Source organism: Chenopodium quinoa, unplaced genomic scaffold (genome assembly GCF_001683475.1).
Source record: "Chenopodium quinoa cultivar QQ74 unplaced genomic scaffold, ASM168347v1, whole genome shotgun sequence".
Taxonomy (NCBI): Eukaryota; Viridiplantae; Streptophyta; class Magnoliopsida; order Caryophyllales; family Amaranthaceae; genus Chenopodium; species Chenopodium quinoa.
The window spans coordinates 790,622-806,999 of NW_018745542.1; the positions used below are offsets into that span (position 1 = coordinate 790,622).

General features: G+C 34.5%; 1 protein-coding gene across 1 annotated transcript; it reads left to right on the forward strand.

Annotated features, from left to right (window-relative positions):
- Positions 1–201: 201 nt before the first annotated feature.
- On the forward strand, positions 202–8,582 carry LOC110716107 (ras-related protein RIC2). The gene is made up of 2 exons (XM_021894742.1): positions 202–788; positions 7,820–8,582. The coding sequence occupies exons 1-2, from the start codon at positions 568–570 to the stop codon at positions 8,250–8,252; spliced, it is 654 nt and encodes a 217-aa protein (XP_021750434.1). The 5' UTR covers positions 202–567; the 3' UTR covers positions 8,253–8,582.
- The last annotated feature ends 7,796 nt before the right edge of the window (positions 8,583–16,378 follow it).

Below are 16,378 nucleotides of genomic sequence, written 5' to 3' on the forward strand. Positions count from 1 at the left end.
AATTTCAAAAAAGAGAGACACAAGTGCTAACGTGGCTTGAAAATCGCAATATTAGAGGGTTATTACGTAAAATTTCTCAAACTTTCAATGAATAAATTATTAAATTCAAATATGGACTTCCACATAAGTAAATGAATTTTGAGAGTAGGTGGTAACTCACTAACTCAGTTAGTTATAATTTTCCTCCCGATTTCAGAGGTTCTTGTGGACCCGGGGTGTATTGCAAAAGTATTGGGGTCCAATTGTCGAAACTCGAAACCTCAAGTAGTCCAACCCAGTAGACAGCAGTCTTATCGCGGCGATCCAGCGCGATAATTTAGCGTCCGAAAGTAGTAACGCCGGTTATCTTCACCATTATTCAAAGTCCTAACTTTCCAATTTCACCCTTTTACGTTCACATACTTTTTACAATTTTGAAACACCCACATTTTTTTTGCTTTACTTTACTACACCCAGAAAATTAAAAAGGGGATTTCAAATTTTGAACTTCAAATTCTCCCAATTTTCTCCCATTAAACAATCGAATTGAGCATAAAAGGGAAAAAATCTAATTGGGTATTTGCAGAAATGTCGGGTTACAGAGCAGAAGATGACTATGATTACCTCTTTAAGGTTGTTTTGATTGGAGATTCTGGTGTTGGGAAGTCCAATTTGCTTTCAAGATTTACTAGGAATGAGTTTAGTCTCGAGTCTAAATCCACCATTGGTGTTGAGTTCGCTACTCGGAGCTTGAATGTTGATAGCAAGGTTATTAAAGCTCAGATTTGGGATACTGCTGGACAAGAAAGGTGACATTTCTTATGTAATTTGGTAATTTTTGTTCTAAATTTATGTTAATTTTTCTGGGTTTTGCTTCAATTTGAAGATCTTGTCATAGATTTTTCTTAGAATTGTGATTTTGAGTGTAGTTTGTTATCTGCTTAAATTTTGCCACAATTTATGTAGTTTAATGGATTTTTTGATACTGGGTATTGTTAATTTTGTTAATGATTTCATGTTTTTGTTGTGGGTAATTTACTATGGATTGATAGATCTGATTTGATCTGAGTAGTATGTTGGATAGTAGTATTGGATTGAAGTTTGCTTTGGAGGAAGTCTGACTTCCTGGGATGGAATTATGTTAACATTTTGATATATGTGATGATACTGCATTTGATTTCATCATAGGTTTTTGGAGTTGCGAAATTGTAACCTTGCTGCTGTTTGTTTGGAGATTTTTAGTTCTATGGTAGCTGATATTGTGTGAGATCTATATTTCAGTATTAGTTTTTATTATGAAATGGCTGAAGAGAATGCTGATTCCTCTTTTGTGTTTCGCAGTTTTTTACTAGTGTCCAATGTTTGTTTGTGTTTAGACTTGGTCACTTTGCAAAAACTTAGTTATTTAATTTTCTCCAAAATTAAGTGTTAAAGTGTTTATGATCATGTTGGAGTGTATCCGACATTAGACTTTGTGGTTCACAAATTTGAATTACATAGCTGTTGTTATCATCATCTTAAACCGGAGTTGAAAATTGGTAAAATCAGATACGCTCAAAAGCTCTTATGATTTTAATCAAAATACTCATTCATTCAATCCCGAATGTTTAGATGAAGTTCAAAAGCTAGTGTCGTATAAACATTTTCAAAATATAGAGATTAGACGCTTATTGATGCCCTTTGTCTGTATTCAATATTCTTGATTTGTTTATCTAGTTTCTTGTTCTAAGAACCCCATATGTGGTTATTTTAGTGAAGTTGGAGTGCTTGAATATAGTTCATAGTAGTCAAAATTTCTCCTAAGGGAAAGTTTTGGTAATTTGTTGGGTAGCATATCTTTCGTATCTGCACTAATGAGTCTTTTCATGGTCTTTAACTGTAAGAACTCTGCATGCAAGATTTAGATGTCTTGTATATGGTTGTGGAGTGACTTGTATACAAAGTAGATGCTGTTACTTTGTTCTGATTTAGAATAACGGTAGCTTCTGCAAGTAGATTAATTATAAAATTATTGGAAGTTTAATTGACCTTTTGTAATACTCCAAGGTCCGCTGTCTGAATATGCTTGTTTTTGTATAATCCTAGTTGTAAATTTTGCTAATGATCAATGCTGCACTATTATCCTCTGTTGCCTGACTTGCCTCTAGGCCTCTTTTGCTTGAAATATGTGGTGTTATTATAATGATCTTTCTTGAATTGAATTTTAAAGGATCTACAAATTCTTAACATTGAGAACAATTGTTGATATAGATGAAATAATTTTGGTCAGCTAGTTGGAAGATTGAGTGGGTTACCTCTTGTTTTATAATATTTCATGTATGTGTTCTAGTTGGAGATTTGTTTGATGGAAAAAGGGGGGGGGGGGAGGAGGCCTACCCGATTGAGATCCTTAAGGGGAGAAGTGGAGGACGTCTTACCAGTCTTTACTACAGCAACAAAAAAGATATGTGGTGGATAACATGAATCACTATAAGGATTCGTTCGTGAAAAATGGAACAAAGAAGGAAAAGTGATAAAGGGAGAGTGGATGAAAAACAAGAAAAAACACAACAAGCAAAAAAAAGAGCAATGTAAAGTGAAAACCCAAAAAGCTATTAACGTAAAATTTGAGAAAGTTTTCTAAAAGATGGTTAAGGGAATAGAGGAATTAAAGCACTTAGAGTTTGAGTACACCTTAACAATGGAAAGTAAGTACGTAGTATATATATTTGATGTCATGAGATATTGACGGCGTGTATTTTCTGATTTTCTCCCTCCACTATGCCCTATCAAACACCATATTTCCTTATCCCCAATGTTCAAAGTTTTCTTAGATCTTCTCCTACCCCTTACAATCTTATCACTTTGCCACTCTTCAAGCATTCTTACAATCTTACCACAGCGACTTAATCTCCATCTCACATAACCAAACCACACTGGGTGGTTCTTCCTATTCTCAATAGATGTAGCGCCCCCCCCCCCCCCTTTTTTTTATCCCTCCTAATTACCTTCATCTTGTTCGAGCTTAGTTCATGAATATGTTCATTTATATTTTAGGTTAATTATTGAGCTGTATTTGTCTCTTAAAAAGTGAATTTATTTTTTTTATACAGTATATACCTTTTTATGCATCAATTTAATTTAAACCAAAGTTGTTTTTTTTTTTCTCTCTAAAAAGGTTTTTCTTATCTCTTTGTTGAAAATTTATGACCAACTTTCCATTTGGACATAAAAGCTTTAATTTCCTATAAAAGGTCAAAGATTTTCTTAAAGGAAAAATTGCCCGAAATAATCCAACCTTTGCCTCATCTGCCCAAAATAATCCCACCTTTAGATTATTTTTTAATAATCCGACCTTTATAGCTCTTCCGTTACCAATGGTCCCAAATGACTTGAAACCGGCTAAACAGGTTACCATTTGTGACTTCTGATTAAGTTGCACACGTGTCACCACGTGATTGGTAAAAAATAAATTAAAAAAAAAGATAAAAGTTGATTTTTTTTTAAAAAAATAGAACCCACGGCCACCTTCCCCGGTAGACCCACCACCGAAACCAGACCACCTCCTCTACCCAGCCTAACCACCGTTGCGAATTGTACCAGCTTGGATTCGAACCGGTGTTCTTCATCAGACATAGCTAGTTGTTCTGCTTGTTGAAAAAGCAAAAATGGAGGAGAGAGAAAATGGAGAAAACCTAGCAAATGAAGAAAGAGGTGTGCGTCAAATGAAAGATAAGAGAGAGAGAGAGTGTTTATATAGGGATTCACATCAGTGTGCGATGATTTTGGCGAAGTGGCGATCAGGCGATGTAAGGGGAAGGAAGGGATTTCGGGACTGAAGAAGGAAGGGGTTGCTAACGGGTGGGCTGGTTTAGGGAGTTGGTTTCGGTGGTCGGTGGTTGCCTGTTGAGGGAGGGGTTGGCAGGGAAGGGGAAGGGGAATTGGTGGCTGGAATCGGGAAGGGGAAGGGAGACGGAGATCGTGGCCGGAATTGGGTAGGTTCCAGGGGTTGGGGCTGCCGAGATCTGTTTTTTTTTTATTTTATTATTATTATTTTTTAACCAATCATAGGCAGGCACGTGTCTTGTAACTTGTAATAACAAGTTAGATGACCGGTTGGGACCATTTAAAGTGGAAGAGCTATAAAAGTTGGATTATTAAAAAATAATCGAAAGGTGGGATTATTTTGGGCGGATGAGGCAAAGGTCGGATTATTTCGGGCAATTTTTCCTTTCTAAAATGCCTTAGATTTTTTTATTTTTTTTTAATTTTTTTTTTTGACTTCAAACAAGGTTTTATGAATTAAAATTGAACATGATAAAACTTACAAATTACAATAGCTACAAGCAAACTTAAAAGACCTTTTCATAAAGACTAACAAGCTAAACAATAATTATTCAAGCTAGGCACATTTACTTATTGAGATTCAAATTTATGTCCTACCATGTTTATTAACTTAACAAGCAAAGTTTGATTGGTGCTTGTTTAGGAGTAGTTCGTGAACATTTTAGCTCAATTGCACTTTTAGGCAGTGGTAGCAAATGAGGTATTCGAGATGCAAGGTTGAAATGTTGAATATCTGTTGGTTGCAAAGGTGCTTTTTCTTTAGGATGACAAAATTGTGATATTATTAAGGTCAAAGCTTGAGAGATCAGGAATAAATATCCAGAATTTTCCTTTTAGTTGCATTATACTATATTAATGATGGGGGGCTTGGTTGCTTGTCAGAATGAAAGGGCTCCTTTTTTTTTGTGATATACTGTTTCTAATGGTTTATGTTTTCTTTAGTATTTGTGGTCCTTGTCTGAGGGTTGAACATTTCAGATGGGATTGAAGAGCCAATGGTTGGTTTTATATCCCACTCTCTTTCTATAATTTGAAATGAAGTATAAACAAGAGTTTGTTGTTTAATTTGTTCTTTTACGGACAAATTGTTCTTGTACGGACTGATTGTTTTAGAAAAAAAATGTGAAAATTTAGGTAACAAAGGGCTAGCTCTGTAATTATGAATGGTTCCGATTTGCATGGTTGTTTTACATTTATAATCTTTCTTAGAGAATAAGGACTAAGCTCATGGATACCGCCTTTACATTTATCTATTTTGGTCATTAGCACCCACCTTTTCACCCCTTTTTATCAAGGTTTCCAGTTGAAGTTTAGAAGCCCTCTGCACAGTGGTCAGTTCTGCTTCCGCATGGCTAATCTGGAGTCTTGTTGAACAAGCTATATGACTTAAGAGTTACCTTACGTTGTTATGGAAGCAATTAATCTGTGTGTTATTGTAGATCTTGCACATATTTTATTGGTTTTAAAACATGATCTTGGTCCATTTCTTGTGGGTTTAATATTGCTACGTTGGTAGACTTTCCTTTATATTGTGAAGTAATAAACAGGCATTTTATGTTGAATAAAGGGAATTGGAATATCTTGGCCTTACCTTGGGTGGGAGTCTTTTTACTTTATTAGAGGCATTGAGATCTTAATGTTGTTTTGAGATGAGATAGATGGAGTAGTTGCTCATCAACTTTGGAACTCTTGAATCTCAGTATGAGGATGGAACTATTCTTCGTGTGAGATATCCAGTTATATAGTAATAAACAACTCAATCAAACATGAGTAACGAGAATACACTATTTTCATTTCTTTAGACGTGTAAACAACTACTTGCAATTTATGATTTGTGCCAAAAGAAGCAATGGGGGACTTGTTATGTCAGGCTTGACAGCATTGAAAATATGCAACTCTTTAGTTATTTGCAATTTCTTTAGTTTATATTTAGATCTAAAAGGAGAGTGTTTCAAAAACTTGATTAAGTGGATCTTGCCAATTGTTTTGACATGTATGTTATGGCTATTAAGTCTTGCATAGTTGCAATGTTTGCTTAGTCCAGGATGGGCAAGTTGCTACTAGGTTGTTTCCTTTTTGTTTCCATTTTTTAAAATTTATTTGACATGTATTTTAAGGATTGGATTATACTTGTGATGAGCGAAAAGTTACATTCTGAGATGATTGAGATGCTTAGCTAAATCATCAATATGTGATTGAGAAAGAACCTCTTTGCATCTGTTCTTAGTTGTTTAAAAACTTCCATACTTAATCAACTTTGTCTTTACAAGCCAGCCAACCCTTCTGCATATCAGTCAGAAAGTTCGTATTTAGTCCATGTCGTGTCAAATCCTCATGCTCTCTTACTGTTCTTATATTTTAGTTTATCAAACCTGCTCCCATTGCCCTTTTCTGTGTGGACAACCTGTTCTATGAAGTAAAATTCCCAAGAAACACCGAAAGGAAGCAAGGTAGGCTGCTCACCACCAATTTATTTCCCAAATAATTCTGTAATTCTTCTATTAATACAAAATCCAAAGGATGCCCAGGCACCTGAATTTCCAAATGAATTTCCTTATTCCCTCAAGAGCTAACTGCTAACATTGGTCAAAATACAAATAAGATAGCTATTAGTCTTATTATGCAAACTTTTGTTATAATTTTATAGTAGTTCTGCTAGAGTGGAATTTAGTTGCAACCAAAAGTCCATTTTAAGTGAATTCATTCCTCTTTCCTCCCCCCCTTTTTTTTTGTTTTGGAAGGAGAAAAGTGTGTGTGTGTGTGTGTAATAGGTCTTGCTTCCTTAAATTGAGTTTGCTGTCACTATGCTTTCGTGATTCCGTATGTACTTATGCAATATGTAGCATCAATAGCGCACTTTCTTTTCTCTTACTTTAGGAAAGTGTATTACTGGGGATTCTACTCTTAATAAAATAATAGAAACTTTAATTCGGGAACGGCGGAACAGCCCGCCGTCATATAGTTGGACCGTGTGTGTGCGCGTGTGTGCACGGGCGGGCGCACGCGTGTATGTACGTGTGCGGGTTAAAAAAAAATCATTTTCATAAAATGTTTCAAGATACCTGAAATTTATATGGGAAATGGAGGGGACAATAAGTAGTATCGTTAAGGGTATTTTGGACAAATCGGCAAATCATGACAAATCTTTTGTTGTGAGGATACAACTATACAAGCAATGTGTCTTTTATATAGAACAAAAGGTGTAAAGTTTTCTTCTACCTCTTAGAATGTTCCTTTCTTCAGTATGGCTTGGTTTTATTGCGTTTATCCTCTCATTATTAGTTTTAATAATTACTCACAAATTCTTGCTGTTGCACTGTGATACACTGCTACTACTGAAGTTTCTTTTGATGTGCATTTGCTTAGTTTCTCATTAAATTTATACTATCATCTTATTTTTGCCTCTTTGGCAAGATGTTCAGGCTACTCTTTAGTTCCTTGTTTCTAACGTAGTTTATATCATTGCTCTTGTTACTATTTCCTATTGTAGCTGCAAACTTGTTAATTTGCTTGATTCATTCATTGGGTTGTGGGATTGACTTTCTTTGAGAGTTGACACTCTTGAACTTGGATTCTAACAGCCTTAGCTAAAATTCAGCCATAATCATCAAGTTATTGTGTGATTGTGGATAATACCATTCAGCAAATTGCTATTTTATCATACATTGTGGAATGATCTTGTTATTAGGTACAATCTCCGCCCAGAATAAATAGCACATTGTTCTATCAGTTCTTGATTGTGGCAATAATACAACATTGCATCGTTTTCACTCTCTACATTTGCACAATCTTAGTAAGGGTATATAGTAAGGCCATTTACAAACTATTACTATATGCAGAAATGTAATGATATTTCCTAACTTGTATAGTATATGTAATAATGTAATTAAAATATTCTGACACGAGGGGTTTCTGAAGTGTGCTTCTGTTCTGTGTTTAGAACTGTTTGTTGTGAATAGGGTATCTACATTTTAACATTTGAATTGATTTGGATTGGTTTGACCCTTTTTTTTAGGTATCGGGCAATTACCAGTGCATACTACCGAGGAGCTGTTGGTGCACTTCTTGTGTACGATGTGACTAGGCATGCTACATTTGAGAGCGTGGAGAGGTGGTTAAAGGAGCTAAGGGATCACACAGATCCCAACATTGTAGTGATGCTTATTGGAAACAAATCAGACCTTCGTCACCTTGTTGCAGTACAAATGGAGGATGGGAAAACATTCGCTGAAAAGGAGTCCCTTTATTTCATGGAGACTTCTGCATTGGAAGCAACCAATGTAGAGAACGCCTTCACAGAAGTTCTTACTCAGATTTACCGAATTGTCAGCAAGAAGGCTATGGAGGCTGGTGAGGATGCAAATGGCTCATCTATCCCTGCTGGTGAGAAGATAGACATTGGCAAAGAAGTGTCTGCCGTGAAGAAGGGTGGTTGCTGCTCCAGTTAAGGGGCTTGCTTATTCATGTCTAGATTTCATTAGATTGGTTGAGGCGCAGATATGCAGCTGGGTTGTTGATGCTGCACAGTTTTTCTATACACCCTGATATGTATAATTTTCTGAGATGTTCCCATCTTTAGGAGTTAGAGTATTATTACTTTATTTCATTTTTCCTAAAAGAGTTCTCTTAGACATTATTTGTTTACTGAAATACTTGTGAATTGTGTTCAGCTGGTTGAATAGAAGGATCATTAGCCAAAATCTTCCAGTAAGCTGTGTAATATAGGAGCCAATTTACTTTCCTTTGCACATCTCGTCTATTGAGGTACATGTTTCTCACAGATGACCAGATGCTGATATTGTATTTGCTGTGTAAAATTTCTTCAATGCTTCAGGCTTCAGGTGGTGAATGGTCGATGATAGCAGCAGGGGCGGTGGATGAAGAGTGAGGCAGGGGAATATAGCCTATGCAGATATTTTTATTGACCCATTCCTCGATTTTTTGCAAACCCCGTAAATATATAATAAAAACTCTTATTGCTAGTAATTTTCAAATTTATTTCAAAACCATTTTAATTTATTGTTTAAAAAAAAAACAATTTTTATTTAAGTTTTTACAGAAATTATTAAAACTAATTTCATTAGAAATGAAATAATCAAAACATGTGACTGTCATTTAACATTAAATGTGACTGTCATTTACCTTGAGCCCTCTAATTTGATGGTGTTTAGTGTTTTGACAGATTTAGATATAGATCATTCCTTTTAGCATGGAGCATTGAAGGTTACCCATAAAGTTGTCTTTTAGGTTACAGTTTGATTAGGGTTTATGGGCTGATGGGCAATTGGGCATATGAAAGGCCTAACAATAACTCAATAAGGCTTTAAAGAAAGTTTATAATGTTCAAATATTTAGTGTTTTTGGTGCTCTCATAATAGGTGGATCACGCCTATAAAATGTACATTTTGTACAAAAATATGAAACGTCACAAAATATAACAACTAGGTTAGGTCCTATTTTTAGTATTTTTATCAATTCTTAAGTATGGTCTAATTAAAATATTTTATACTCCATATTTTACAAAATTGTTTTTGTTTTAAATGAGGTGAAGCAATTTAAAAGCTGATATGTTAGGTAGAAAGCACAATCTGTCAAACTGAAACTTGTGCAAACATATAAGCTAGTAAACCATCATACATCAAAGTAGGTGTCACATCTAATGATATTCAACTGCTAACCTAAGATTTTACATCACACTCAATTCCAATATCACAGCAACTCATTTATAAAGAGTAATATATTAAGGTCTTATAAAAGGGAACCCAAATATTAACACTTATCAGAGCCTAGACTCAAGTTTTACATACATGATATTAGCTGCTGCTGGGATGCTTGAATTGATAATGGTTGTTTCGCGACCTCCTAATTCCACGGCTGCCTATCACAATTCAGCTATACAGCTACTATTATTGAGATCCTCGATGTCAAGGAAGGAAAACTCTTGAGAATAACGTTATTAGAATGGTTTACATCTGAAAATCTATTCTAGACTTCACTGCTATTGATGTCATCTGCTGCACTCTGGATTCCTGAATCAGTAGGGGTAGGGGGTAGAGCGCAGTCAGTTAACCACTTTACTTTATGAAGGACTTACAAACTAAACTAAATTTCTTTCTTTTTTATCTTACCCCAAGCAGAGCAATGAGGTGAAACAGCCGTTTATATCTATCTACTGCGCAGTCAGTAGCACACCAAGATACAAGCAGAGAGGAGACACTACTAGTGACATGTATGTTGGGTCAGGATATTAACTGGTTGCAAATAACCTTTTCAACTGTGGAGGAGCATCAACTTTCAGACTCAGTTGGAGTGATAAAGCCAAGTCTAGGAAGCCGCGGAAAAATAAACATAAAAAACAGCGTGATTGAGAGAAACAGATTTCTGTCAGAAAATATTGGTGCAGTACGCAGGCTAACCTGTCAGGCGGTTAGACAGGTGACTGGCCTAATGAGAAAATTGGATTTCAGACAGTAAAACATCTAAGGATTTGGATTTCCTTAATCCACACAATTGTTGATCATTTCATATGCATTCAATTGTTGATTAAATAATAAAAAGATATCGATTCTACAAGTTAGACACAATATTTGAACAGTACAACCGCATCAGAGAATAAAATCAAACATTCTGTTCAAATAAAAATTTCTGAACAAATAATGCAGCAATATTTTAGAGTTTACAATTGATTTTCTTGGAAGATCTATGCTTCAATTCTGGTTTGACCCTTTGTTCATCCGTGAGAACTCACTCTTCGTCCACCCATTGTAGGCTTGTGCACAAAGGATCTAGGATTCTTCTTAGGTCGAAGGGATCTTGATCGGGTCATCTTGAACCTATATTTATGCCATTCTTTATAAGCACTTTGACTAAAATCAAAGCGTATCCTCCTATCATCAACATAATCTTGATTTATTTTCACTAGGACATCGAGACCTTCTGCAACATTCCCAAAAACAGTATGTTTGCCATCAAGGTAGCGAATGTCATCCCTTAAAGTTATATAGAATTGTGATGCATTGAGATTCTTGCCAGCGCTAGCCATTGCGACAGTACCCTTCTTGGAGTGTTTGAGATGAGAGTGTATCTCATCTTCAAAAAAACGAGCCTGTTGCACATTATGAAACAAACAGCCATTGTAATAATTAATCATGGCAAGTTTTAAGAAATTCTTGCAGGTCAAAGGGCAGTCATCGGTGAAAAGATCGATCACAACATCACCTAGACTCGTCACTAATAATACAGACATTGTATTTTTTTTTTTTTTGAGTAATGAATAAAATACCTCTTCCCTCTTCAATATTTATAGAATTATAGGCTAAATAAGATAAAACATACTACCAGATAAAACTTACCATATATTTATATATTTCGTATAACTTAGGAATTTCTATAAAAATATATATATATATATATATATATATATATATATATATATATATATATATATATATATATATACTACGTATATAACTTTCCTTCTTTAAAAATTAAACTTTCCTAAAAAATTTAGTGAGCTTTATATATATTTTGGGGATATCACCTATACACTCAAGAACAACAGCTCTAGAGCGTGCTTCCTTTGCTCGAATAACTCGATTGAGCTCATGTGGTGCAAGACTTTCATCTATAGGCACCCAATCATCTAGGCTCGACATTGTGTTTTTATTTTATTTTATTTTTTTAGGGTTCGTTTGGCATCGCTGTGGTTTTCTGTTTTTTGGTTTTTTGTTTTTTAAAAGTGTATTATATATGTCACATAATGACTCAAAAAATATATGGAGTTATTAAAATCATGATAATTTTGAAAACTGACAACAGAAAAGTGGAAATACCTTTTTCTTGTTTCCTGTTTTTGGTTTTTAGTTTTCGAAAAAACAGAAAACTGAAAACCAAAAATGATGCCAAACAAGCCCTTATTTCTTTATTTTTTTATTTTTATAAAAACTTTTGAGTAATGAATTAAATGCCTCTTCCCTCTTCAATATTTATAGAATTATAGGCTAAAAAAGATAAAAAATACTACTCCATACCAAATAAAACTTACCATATTTGCAAAAAAAATAAAATTAAATAAAATTCCATGTAATCATATACGGAGTATAACTTAGGATTCCTCCGTATAACTTTCCTAAAGTTACCCAATACCAAATTAATGACCAAACTTTCCTTTTTCCTTTTTTTTTTTTTTTTGAAACGGGATAATAAACATACATTAGAGAGCCATGATTTTATACTTATTTTTGAAGAATAAGAGAACCATGTTAACAGTCACGGAATATAATTTTTTGATAAATAATATTTCGTATGATAGACTTTCTTGGTTAGTGGGCTAAATAATTTGAGAGAGTGGGAAGGTAAGGAGATCTTATTATAAACACCCAAATATGTACCATACACCCATGGATATTTTAATCTCATTTTGATTATTGTTTTTTTAATTTAATCATCAAATGAAGAAAAAAACTTGGGTTAGTTGTGTATACGGTGCACCCGGGTGTATAAAACATATTCTAGAAGATAAGGGAATCTCATCCCTAAACTGTCACTAGTAGGGATTAAACCTCTAACTTATACGTTCTTCGTACTTTGAACATCCAACATCTTATAAAAAGGATGTTTATTTAATCATTTAAGTCAATCATCAATCATATAATAAATATGAAAATAAAGGTATATAATTGCAAATCTCAAAAACTAATTAAAAAAAAGAATAAAAGACAACATAAATATTAAGTACATATTCCTTAAAAAAAAAAATTATTATGTACATATAATCTCAAGGTGTAATTAAAAATAACAACCCAGTGCAATGTTTGGGCACATAATAGTTGAGAAATGAAAAAACACTTAGCTTTGAATTAGAAAAAAAAAAAAAATTGAATAATGACGAAGCATTAACAGTACAAGTGGCAAAATAAAAATAAAAAACCTCTTATTTGACATTTGTAACAATCTCTAATGGTATAATTTTTTTTAACCCTATCATATAAGTTAAGTGAAGGTAGGAGTTGACGACTTGATGTTCATCTAAAAAAAAAAAAAAAAAAAAGAGAGTACAATTTTATTTTATTTTATTTTTTTTTTGGAAAATTGCAAGAAACTCCCTTTTTATAACACTTTTTTTTTTTTTTTTTTGAAAAAACACCTTAAAACTTTTTTCTTGTGAAACACACCTAAAATCACTTTTTTTTTTCGAAGTAATATCTTAACCTGGTATCAGGTGTTTGACTTGATTTTCAGGCATTGATCCTCACGTGGTCCGGTCAAAACTCCTCTTTCTTAATCCCCCCCTTTCCCTCCAATTGAACTTTCTCTTTCCTCTGTTCTTCCAACCAAGCCTCAATTACTCTCAATTGAAGAAGGAAACTCCATTGTTGAGCTCAAATTGCTGCAATTAATCTAATTTCGAGGCTAGTTGTGTTAATTAATGAAATTGCTTATTAATTTAGTTGAGTTTTTAAAGTTTCATAAATTGGGGTTTGTAATTGGAAATTAGGGTTACTATTTTGGGACTGATTTTTGCCCACCAATGTGTTTAGGATGGAAATAACAGTAATTTCGAGGGGCCAATGTGTTTAGTATGCCCACCAATGTTCCTTTTTTTTTTTTTTTTTTGCTTGCTATATTGGGCTTCAATGGAGGAAGGGGGTGGGGTTTTTGGGTGGGTGGGGGTGAATTAACAAGGCTGGAATTTTCATGGGAGTAGATTTATTGGGTGAGATGGCGTTGGTGAGGGTGCCACTAGCCAGGTTACATGGACACTTCCTCATCCAAATGTCGTGTCCGTGTCGAACACCGTGTCAAACACTAATACTTGTGGGACACGTCTCAGACCGTATCCAACAATTTTATGAGCTGTTCAACATTTTTTAATTAGAAAATTTAAGTAAAGTAAGATAAATAAGGTAATTGTTAAATAATATGAGTACCTTCATATATAGTCAATAACTATATACTAAAAGACACACTAACAATGACACATGTCATCTTCTGGTGTGTCCTTAGTATATTTACAAAAAAAAAAATGTTTTGAAATAAAATGTTATAAAATATACACAGAATATTTTCTTCAAAAATTTTAGGAAAAAAAAACGTATGATAATGTACTTGCCAACTTTAGATATCTAACCCTATCTTTCTATAAATTACTATACAAGTAACTATTTTTAATGTCTATAATTATTATTTATAGTAAGAATATCATGAATATATATCTTTCAACCTAACATAATCAGTGAATGAAATTTTTTGAAATGTGAAATAAAAAAAATAAAATTATATGCCATCGGGGATTTAGGGTTCAAAATAGAAGAAAGTTTGAATTAAAAATATAATAAGTAGTCATAAAAAAATAGTATTTTAAGTTGCTTAATTTGGGATTGAATAAGAAATAGATTATGGACCAAATTAATTTTTTATATTCAAATATAGTTTTAAATTGCTACTCCGTAACAAAGAGTGAAAAACCGTGCATGACACGGGGTCTAACCTAGTATGATCTAATAAGAGGACGAAATGACAAATATATGGTTATTTTTTTTTTTTTTATAAATATAGTATATGAATTTTAACATCCCATGCCCGTGTCTCTTATTTTAAGATAGGCGTTTTCTTGTATCCGTATCATACTTGTATCCGTGTTAGTACCCGTTCTTGTGCAACCTGGGCAGTGAGGTGGTGGCGGTGGTGAGGTGGTGTTGGTGGGGGTGGCGGTGAGGTGGTGGTGGTGTTGGTGAGGGAAAGGGGAAAAATATAAAGGAAGGTGGTTTTATGAGATCATGTGACCCACATGTGCAAAGTCAACGCTGAAAAACCAAGTCAAACACCAGAAACCGGGTTAAGGTTATTTCGGAAAAAAATGGTTCTAGGTGTGCTTCCATAGGAAAAATTTTATAAGAACTTTTTTCACAAAAAAATGTTATAAAAGGAGGTTTCTTGCAATTTTCCCTTTTTTTGAAACAAAACAAATCATTAATCAAAATCCATACAACATACATCTATAAATGAAATTTAAATCAACAAATGCATAAAATTGAATAAAATTAGGTTTTCTTCATCAAAACTACAATCGTTGAATAGATCTTGTATTGTGGTACATCTATCGCATATATCAAAATCAATAGTCAACCACCACAAAGAACGTATTCATCAAATTAAGGAAACAAATTCAAGGACAAATCCATGGTAGAATCGATGGAGTTGTCCATGAAAAACTAGGGCTAGAGAGAAAATTAAAGTAATTAAAAAGAACGTATAAAATAACAAATGGCATAAACGACATAAGGGAAAATAATAATTCTTGAGTGCTTTCCCTAAATAATGTTAGGAGAGTTGTAATTCTTTAACACAAGTACTAAATGCAATAGAAAATAACCTAAATGTAGAAAAATATTAAAAACATGTAAACAAAAAGTGGATTGCTAAATACCGCCGACGATTTTTATCAAACTGCCAACAAAAGTGATGAAGGGACAAAATTACCCTTACTTATCCACACTTTGCTTTCTCTCTCGTAAGACCATTATGTCTCAAACTCAACAGTCAACCACCACAAAGCAACCACCATTGCCACCACTACCCACGCCACCACAGCCACGACCACCACCACCCACTGCACCATCACCGCCCACAACTACCACCACCCACTGCACCATCACCGCCCACAACTACCACCACCCACCGCACCATCACCGCCCAAGACAACCAAGAAAGCAAGAGGTGTCAAAATTAAGAGCAATCATCAACCATTGGGAAACGACGACCCACCACCTTCCCTCGTCGCACGGGAAGGTGGTTTTTTTTAATTCTGGCGACCAGCACAACCGGCGCTCAAAATCGGTCACCCAGGATAGTAATCTGTTTCTAGCGCCGATTGACCATGGTAATCGACGTCCAAAACCGGTTATCGTCTCGGGTGACCGGTTTTGCACGCCGATTGACCACGGTTAACCGGCATGCAAAACCGATTACCATGATGTTTAATCGGTTTTGGGTGAGGCTCTGCTTCAAATCAGCACAACTAGCTACACATACAGAACAGTAGCTTATGATGACATGTTGCTTAAAGAAGTGATTGACTAGGTGTATTTGATGTTTCATCAGTAAATAATTATCATTCTATTGTCGATGGCGAGCGCCGGATATTTTCTTAAAACAAATAGGAGGTAAAACCACTGTGACACCAGTTCATTACCTCAGATCGTTGCCACTGCTGGGCCCGACACTTCTCTTCTTCTCCGACTTACAGGCACAACTGCTTTTGTGATTGATGATGGTTGGGAAGTGGTGCTTGTGGCCTTGTGGGTGATGAGAGAGAAAAAAAATAAAAGAGAAAAAAGAAGATGGGTGGGGGTATAGTAAGGCTATTGATGTCCATTCACTTTAAATATGGGCGGTTTTGATAAAAATTGTTGGCGGTATTTAACAAAAATATTCTCAACGAAATCAATGCTTTCATTTCACTAATTGATTCTTCACTCTTCCCCTGTTCCAAAATGTCTAATATAATCTTACAAACCACTTCTACATTCATCTCTTAAACATTTTTGGTTGCTTAATCGATTAATTTAACAAA

Coding starts and splice junctions, on each gene's coding strand:
- LOC110716107 (XM_021894742.1), top strand. CDS start 568: ATGTCGGGTTACAGAGCAGAAGATGACTATGATTACCTCTTTAAGGTT. Junction 789..7,819: donor GATACTGCTGGACAAGAAAG/GTGACATTTCTT, acceptor CCTTTTTTTTAG/GTATCGGGCAATTACCAGTG.